This window comes from Orycteropus afer, unplaced genomic scaffold, assembly GCF_000298275.1.
Source record: "Orycteropus afer afer isolate SDZICR_OR568_19922 unplaced genomic scaffold, OryAfe1.0 scaffold00337, whole genome shotgun sequence".
In the NCBI taxonomy this organism is placed as follows: domain Eukaryota; kingdom Metazoa; phylum Chordata; class Mammalia; order Tubulidentata; family Orycteropodidae; genus Orycteropus; species Orycteropus afer.
Window position 1 is genome coordinate 472,225 of NW_006921924.1, and position 9,050 is coordinate 481,274.

The 9,050-nt window shown below is 36.5% G+C and overlaps 1 protein-coding gene across 1 annotated transcript in view; it reads right to left on the bottom strand.

The window, feature by feature from the left end:
* Nucleotides 1–9,050, bottom strand: part of TENM1 (teneurin transmembrane protein 1) — a 720,277-nt gene that overhangs the window by 319,002 nt on the left and 392,225 nt on the right. Inside the window, exon 6 of the mRNA XM_007952439.2 lies at nucleotides 3,887–4,039. Coding sequence (XP_007950630.1) covers nucleotides 3,887–4,039 — 153 coding nt within the window. The remainder of the gene's footprint in view (nucleotides 1–3,886; nucleotides 4,040–9,050) is intronic.

Genomic DNA, 9,050 nt, shown 5'->3' on the forward strand with positions numbered 1-9,050 from the left:
ACCAATTTCGATGCCTTTGATTTCCCTTTCTTGCCTTACTGCCCTGGCTAGGACTTCCAATACAATGTTGAATAAAAGTGGTGATAGAGCGCGTCCTTGTCTGGTTTCCATTCTTAAGGAGAATAGTTTCAGTCTCTCTTCATTGAGAATAATGTTGGCTGTTGGTTTTGCATATATGCCCTTTATTATGTGGAGGAATGTCCCTTCTTAGGAATAAGTATTTTTTCAGATTATCTGCTCTGTTTAAAGTGGTTGTTATGAAATGTTTACTAGTTAAATAGAGAGTTATGACCAGTCTGTAAGTGTCTAAGGCAGCAGGGCCTGTTTTAACATCATTCCTTGAACTCTATAAATAGTTACTGAACGATTGATAACTAAGATTTTTCTGGTAGATTTCAGCATCTGGTTGTGATTTATGTCTTCTGTTTGAAACTGTAGAATAGTCTAAAAAATTTTAGCATACTAAATGTCTGTAAGCAAATGTTATTTTTTTTCTTTTCTTTGGAAAACTAAGTGGTGAGAAAATTCTTCTATCTCCTAGAGAAGCAGATGCATATTTAGTGAAATTTGATTTTTTAAAATTCTACTCATCCATCACTCTAATGAAAATGGTGATGATAACTGAAAAAAAAGGTGTTAAATTGGTAAGTAAAGAGACACAAAACTTTTTTTTCCCCCAGTTTCCCTGAAGGGTGACTCAGGGCCATATTCTCAGGGGTTTCACCAATCTTTATCAGACCAGTAAGACTGGTCTTTTTTATGATTTTGGGTTTTGCTCCACATTTTTCTCCCATGCTATACAGGATCCCTAATTTTAATCCTTTTCTGAGTGGTTGGCATTGGTAGTTGGGCACCATCTAGTTCTTCTGGTCTTCTGGTCATATAGGTTGAGGTTCTCATGGTCCATTAGTCTTTTGGACTAACTGTTTCCATGCATGTTTGATTTTCTTCAATTGTCTTTGCTCCAGATGAGGAGAGAGCAATACTTGCCACTTAGATGGCGGCACACAAGCTTCTAATATTCCATTTGCTACTCACCGAAGTAAGACGAAGAACAATGCTTTTGTGTAGTATGCTATGCCAATCGATCTTGATGTGTCCTGTGACCATGGTCCTAAGAAGTTATCTTAAATTTGCCTCCTGTTATGTTTAAACTGCATATGGACATTTTTAAAGCACACACAAATACATATGTAGTTATATGTTCTGGCAAACCTATGTATGGTTCCTGGTATATTCCTGTTTGCCTATCCATACCTGATATTCTTGCCTGTCTACCTATGTATCCACCTGTAGATTAGTCTTTGCTGTTATGGACAATGCAGTATTGTACATGCAACAGAATGATGTAGAAAATCATAAAAGGATGCAGCTGACCATTTGAAATTGTCCATAAAGTACTTACATCTTCTTCAAGTTTTGGTCCAGTATATACATGTTATTATAAAAGAAGAACTATGTTTTTGCTTGATAAGTAACACACAGTAAAGACCTACTATAGAAGAACTATAATGTTCAGTTATAGTTAAGATTTTGCTTAGGCGTCTAGATAAAAGTCATTTAAGCTAAAAATGTGGTATATATGGTATCAGCCTGTAATGATTTTTCTTAATAAAGTGTAAAATTGAAATTATTTGGGCTTATTTGTTGTTATAATTGAGCAGAAACTAAAAATATTTCCTTTATGAAACTTGTCACACCACATTAAAAATATATGTGTGCAGAATTTCTCTAAAATCTATCATGACTAGCCTCCGGGGCTTTGTGTCCATTGTCACTTAATTTCTACGCTATACTAAAATGTATTTTCAATTGCCTCACATGCAAGTGAAAACTGACAATGAAGAAGGGAGACCGAAGAAGAATTGATGCCTTTGAATTATGATGTTGGTGAAGAATATAGCATATACCATGGACTGCCCGAAGAACAAACAAATCTGTCTTGGTTCTTCCAAGCTAGAATGCTCCTTGGAAGGGAGAGTGGCCAGACTCTCTTTCACCTACTTTGCTCATGTGGTCAGAAAGGACCATTCCCTAGAGAAGGATGTCATGCTTGTTAAAGTAGAGGGTCAGCAAAAAAGAGGAAGGCCCTCAATGAGATGGATTGACACAGTGGCTGCAATGATGAGCTCAAACATAGCAACAATTGTGGGGATGCTGCAGGACTGGGCAGTGTTTCATTCTGTGGTACATAGGGTCACTATGAGTTGAAACCAACTTGACAGCACCTAACAACAACAACAACAATGTTGCCTCCATGATATAATACATGTAAAGGGCCTAGAGCAATGGTTGGCACATAGTAATTGCTTAATAAGTTTGAGCTGTCATTATCAATCTTTGCATGTAGTTACATGCAAAATGCTTAATAAGTTTGACCTGTCATCATCATGGAAAGGAATGATAGAGATATGAATTATGATACAAAATTGAATATGCTCTTCTGTCAACTATGTGATGGCCTTTTGCTACCTTGCCTGCTCCATTTTCCTAAAACAGGCCATTGATGATTATCAGTGTGAATGGCAAGAAACCCCTGGGTAGATGATACCAAGTGATGGATGTTACATCTGAAGATACAGAGGAATCAAACAGAAGGAGAGTAGGTAAGGGAGAAAAAGCCAGCAAGGAAGAAAAAGTCCAACAATATCAGACACTTTCCTCTAGCACCTCTGACCCCTGTATGTTCCTTCAGCCTTTTCAACAGCAACAGTGCAACTGCTGGGAAGGGTCAAACTGGGCTGTAAACAGTATTTTCAAACAAGGAGGTAACACAAACTGCATCATGAATTGAAAACTAGAACAAACCATATTCTTTTCCTGAACGATAAGCATTAATTTTTACTGAAGCATGGACTAAAGCAAAGATAGTTTTTCAAAACCCAAACCAAACCAAACCAAAACAATCCACAAACAGCCCACCAAAAGAAAGTAAACTACAAGAGTAGTGATCCCAACAACTACGTATAGAACAAAATGATAGTTTATGTGCAAGTAACAAACCAACTGTGAAACCACCCTAGCACCCCCACAAAATTGCAAGCTTCTTGAGGGTAAGGCTTGGGTTATTTATGTATTTACTTTATTCAATTACTTACTTTCGAGCTCCTAAAAATGCTTAGGATGGTGCTGGCTATAGCTTTTAATCTCTACTTTTTTTTTAATTGACTTCCTAAAATTTTACATGGTTCGAGTCCCTGGGTACTGAATTCTATTTCAAGAGACATCAAAATAAAAAAAAACCCTCCTACTATTTTTGATGCTTATATTTTAAGGCTAAGATCACTCAATGTGAATGAGATGTTGGGAGTGCTGGTACTGTGATATTTATTATAAATACGACATATAGTTTAAGCTCATGTTGGTTAAATTTAAGAATTTAGTACTCAAAGTGGTTTGTTTTCTTCTTTTCCTCAACTAGAAAGAATACATGTTCCCCAACTCTGACATAACATTCACCCTCACATTGAGCAGAAGAGACGTTTTCTTGTTATAAACAGAATAAATTTCCACCTACCCTTTATAAAATGTTATATAAAAATGCTGGGCTTGGACAGAGAACTTAATCAAAATCCCATGTTGCTTCAGGGTAGTTACATGCAAAATGCAATTTCTATTGTATTGAAACCTCCATCCTGTAAATATTTATCTATTTTCAAAATTGCCAACATACTTGAAAACTTTAATTGGTTTATACTCGAGGCAATGGAGAAAAGGAAAATTTGCTTTCATAAGACATTTACATGTATTTATTCTGCCCATGTAGAGTACTTCTTTTGAGTGATCATGAAATTTAATGTGAAGTGAAACCATCCCAGATTTGGTCCTAATGACCAAATTAGAAGAAAAGGTATAAATAATTAATTAATCATTTCCATCACTGTACCTTTTTTCTCTGACTTATCGGAAACTTTTCCTCCAATTGGAGAGTAAGTAGTATCCATGGACTCGGTCCCTCTGTTCCCCTTGCTAACTCCATTTTCATAGAGCTGTCCTTCAACTGGTTGCAATTGCCATGTCAGGCCGAACAAATGTACTGCTGCAAGAAAACAAGCCATATATTAACTTATTCCAGACTTGCTGAGAGAATCTCCCAATCAGCTGTCCCTTTGCACCTAAAAAAAGTCACTATTGGTTTTCATTGAAGGAGCTTTTGTGGCATAATGCCTAAAGCATTTGACTGCTAACCAGAAGGTCGGTGGTTCAAACCCAGCAGCAACTCCATGGAAGGAAGATGGGGCAATCTACTTCTGTAAAGATTTACAGCCTCAGAAACCCAATGGGGGTCACTATGAGTTGGAATCAACTCAATGGCGTGAGTTTCGCTTTTTTTTTTGGGGGGGGGTCATTGAGTTAGGCTGAGTATGAGTTTATACCTACATCATACATGTAGCTACTTTCTCAGGTAATGCAACGCAACCACTACCATGAAGTCGAATCCGACTCATAGCGACCCCTCCTTGAGTTTCCGAGGTGGTATCACTACGGAAGTAGATTGCCCAACCTCCCTTCCAGGGAGTTACCCCCAGGCTTCTGGTTAGCAGTCAAATGCCTTGGGCACTATGCCACCAGAGTAGCTGTTATTAAACATTGAAGCTGAAGCTCTCCCAGTGATAGAGTTAGAAACTTGAGTATTAGTTAACCAGGTATAGCTGGATTGAACTCTGCTCCTCAATGCAATCCTTTTCTTTTCATTCCCCTTAATCATGTAACTCTAGTTTACATATGGAAACTGTGAGCTAGTGCACAAGCTATTGCCAGAACAAGGGAGAACTTCTCTATAAGTCTGATTCAATTCCATTTAGCAAATATTTCCTGAGTGCCTAGTACATATAAGATACTATTAGAGTTGCTGCAATTGTTAAAATCAAGATGCTTATTTGGGAGTGAGTTGGTATTGATATAAGTATGAAACAACCAGAATACAATGTAGAGTAAGTCACATGAGGGCAGGTCAGATTGCTGTCAGAGGATTTGAAAAAAAAATATCCAGTGTTGGTCGGTGGTCAGGAAAATGGGCACTATCATGCACTGCTGATGGGAGTAGAAAAACTCAGTGACCTTTTTGGAGGACAATTTGGCATCATTTATCAAAAACAAAAAAAAAATTAAAATTAGGCTTACCCTATGCATAAACAATTTCTATGAATTAATCCTAAGGAATTTAACTATGACTGTGTACCAAACAAAGGGTCTCTATTGTAACATTTGAAAAGATTAGAAAGTTATGGATCAACCTAAATATTCATCAAGAGGAGAATAATTAAATAACTGATGATATAATAAATAATACAAGATTATGTGGCTATTCAAATCATGTTGCAGAAGACTACGCAATGGCATGGGAAATTATGATGCAGTAAATGAAAGTTATCAGGTTATTGAACAATATAAACAGTATGTTCTAAGTTTGGTGTATGTAAGTGTATGTGTCTATATGTTCATGTGTTCATGTCTAGATGGAGAAAAGGCTGGAAGGATATATAATAATATGTGACCAGTATGGGAGGGTAATGTAGGATTTTCATTTCTTATTTATGATTTCTATATTTTTAAAATATGCTTTTACAATGAATATGAGTGATGTTTACAATCTAGGGAAAAAAAACTTTTCCATTTAAAATAAATAGCTTAAAGAAATGATAGATTATAATTGACTGGAATAATCAGGGATGATTTTAAGAAGGAAGTAGGATTAGAAATGGACCTTGATGTAAGTGTAGCGTTTTGACTGGTGAAAACAGAGTGGGGCAGGTTGAACATAACATGACTTTGTAAAACACAAGATGTATTTAAGGCAAAAGAAGTTGGTGGGTTTCCTTGTAGCCTAGCTATGTGTAGGTGGTAGTGGAATTTACAGCTGGAAAGGTAGATTAGGGGCACATTATGGAAGACCTTAAACACCAGGCTTAGATATTTCCATTCAATCTGGTAGGCAAATAAATATTATCAGAATGCCCTTCTGAAGATAAATCCAGGAGTTGTGTTGAGGAGGATGGGCTGGAAGTTTAAGAATTAGCCAAGAACATCAATTTGGATTTCATTTCAAGAGTTTAGAAGTAATGAGTGTCTCATTTTGGTGGCTGTTGGAATGCAAAGGATGTGATAGCTTAAGGAGGAATTACATCAATAGCACCCCTGGATTTGGTGACAGAATGTGTGTGTGTGTGTGTGTTGGAGGAGGGCAGAGGGAAGTGAGGGAAAGTAAGAAATCTGAAATAGTTGAGGCTTTGAGCCTGAGTAACTGAGAGAATGGTGGAACCATTAGGAGTAAAGGAATTTCTTGGATGGTTGCTTGCAAGTTTTTAAAACCCCAGATACTACAACATGAACTAGGAGATAGAACAGAAGCACTAAACATGTTATTAGGCCAGTCAACTAGGATGTCCCATGAAACCATGACCTTAAACCTCCAAAAGAAGAAACCAAATCCCATGAGGAGTTTGGCTGTACATAAGCAGCCTTGGCAGCTATTCTTTCTTGTTGTTGTAAATATATCTATTAAGGCACAACAATTGGTCTCTATTCATCTGGAACCACAGAAGAAGACAGAATCAGGAATAGGAAGAGGATATGGACTATGTGGCTAATTGCCTCCATGAATAACTGCCTCCTTTGCCATGAGATCAGAAGAACTGGATGGTGCCTGGCTACCATTACTTGACATTTTGATCGAAAATTCTATAGAAGAATTCTAATCAAAAGAGATGAAACGCAGAACATAATTTAAAATTCTTACTGACTCCAGACTTTCTGGAGCCATGGAGGCTAGATGAACTCCTGAAACTATTGCCTTGAGATAATCTTTAAACCTTAAACCAAAAAAATATCCGCTGAAGTCTTCTTAAAACCAAACACTAGTTTAGTTAACTAGTAAAGAATGTCTGCTTGGAGCATTGGGCTCTTTTAAGACCTATTTGCATGGGATCTAAAATTGACAATGGCAACTCAGAAGAGTACATGGGAACCTTAGGGGCCAGTGAGTTTATATTAATGATGGAGGAACAACTCAGAAAAGGAGAATGAGAATGGTTGCATAACAAGAACAATGTAATCAGTGTCATCAAATCATACATGTAGAAATTGTTGAAGTGGTGTATGTTTTCCTGTGTATATTCTCAACAATAACATAATAATTTTTTTTAAAGGAGAACAACAACAACAAAAAAAAAACTAAGGGAATTCCACACTTAGGCCAGAGCTTGTTACAAACAGTTGCTGCTGAATATGTGTGTATTGAATGAAGTAGAACAGGTGGTCTGGGGTAGGATGGAAAGAATACAGTGAATTCAGTTTCAGGGGCTGATGGGCCATCCTAACAGTGAAGTTCAGAGAAAGTTTCAAGGTCAGAGGAAATATTAAGGCTAGGACAAAACTACAGTCATGTGCATTAAGGCAACAGTTGAAGTTGAGAGAGTGAATGAGGTCACTGAGGAGAGAACGTCAGGAGAGAAAAGGTACTAGGAAATACTTGTATTTGTTTTCTTACTGCATTTCTCAAACATCAACCAAATCTTACAGAAAGTTTTTTTTTTTTTCAATTTATACTCCTAAGTCATCTTATGTTTTTCCTTATGATCCTAAGGAGACTGAAAGGGGCTAATTTGTACATCAAAAAGTCATATATAGTATATGAATTTGTGACCAAGAACAGAAAAGCTAGCCAGATAGTCTATTTAAAAGTCATTTATCCATTTTTAGCTGGAGGTGGAGATTTCTAAGACCTACCTCCTAATTTACCCTTAAACTTTTAAACATTTAATTGGTTTCTACTCTTTTCTTTTGAATTAAGACCAGCACTCTCTGATGAATTTCTCTTGCAATTATTGGAAACAATTGAAACTAAAAGGATAGTGATGCTATATTAGTGACATCCCAGAGATTTCCTTGCCAAAGGACTCAAGTTTGGTAGCGTTAACATACTTATTCCAATTAAAGGTGCTTCTCAGGTTTTATAGAAAATCTGGTCTACTGTGCCCTCAAATAATTTGAACTTGATGGATATTAAAAGCTATATTGAAAATGTGTTTGATTCCTCTGGTTCAGTTCCTTTTGTGAAATTAGATGGGCCATAGTGAATAAAAGGTATAGTAGTTCTCATTTTGAACATCAAGGGGGTATTTTATATACTCTATTTAAGTTAAGCCAATTACCTGAGGGCACTCGAAAATAAGAGAGAAAATGCATGTGGTGAGAATTACTTCAAAATAATAGGGTAAGGATTAATTTTTCACCATCAAATGAAAAGGACTGCTTTTAGCCAATCAAGACCAATAAAGACATAGGGACACATTTAGTAGAATATCATTTTAAGGCAGTGAAGCTTTATGATTTTTTTGAGTTTACTATTATCTTTCCCAGGGACCAAGCTGTTTGGAATGTATATTTGCATGTGTATATATTATGGAAACAAATTTACTTGGTACAGATTACATGAATCATGGCAAGGCTACTGGACTTTCTCTTCTCCAAATGGAACTTCTATTTTCTGTTGTGAAAGGAAGCCAAAAAGTACATTTATGTGCAAGGTAGACTGAGCTCACCAATTAACTCCAGTGTTTGAGTTTTACTAGAAATAGACAATATTTCATGCACACTCAGAGCAGAAAATAAAATGATAGTGTCCTTTGGGATATACCAATGCTCCACTAGAAAGATAGGGTAGTAATTCCTGTATTGGTATGTGTTTATTGATTCATTTAAGGAACATTTGTAGAGCATGTGCCAGGTACATTGGGATTGTTGAGGATATAAGCAAGGATAATATTAAAAATATTTAACAGCAGTATAGCATAGACACTGGCCAATCAAAATGGATACCAGACAAAAACAACTAGGGTGGCCTAAGCAGTGCACATTGGTTGAAGATCAGCTTTGGACACAGGATGAAGATACAATCTTTGGCTTCTGGAGGATTCCAGTCTGGATCTATGATATATAATTACAGACACATAGCCACACAGATCCCCAAATTCAAATATACACATTATGAGCCAACTGGCTAGAATTAAGGGTATAATAGAAAATCAAACATAAGGGTAATATTAACT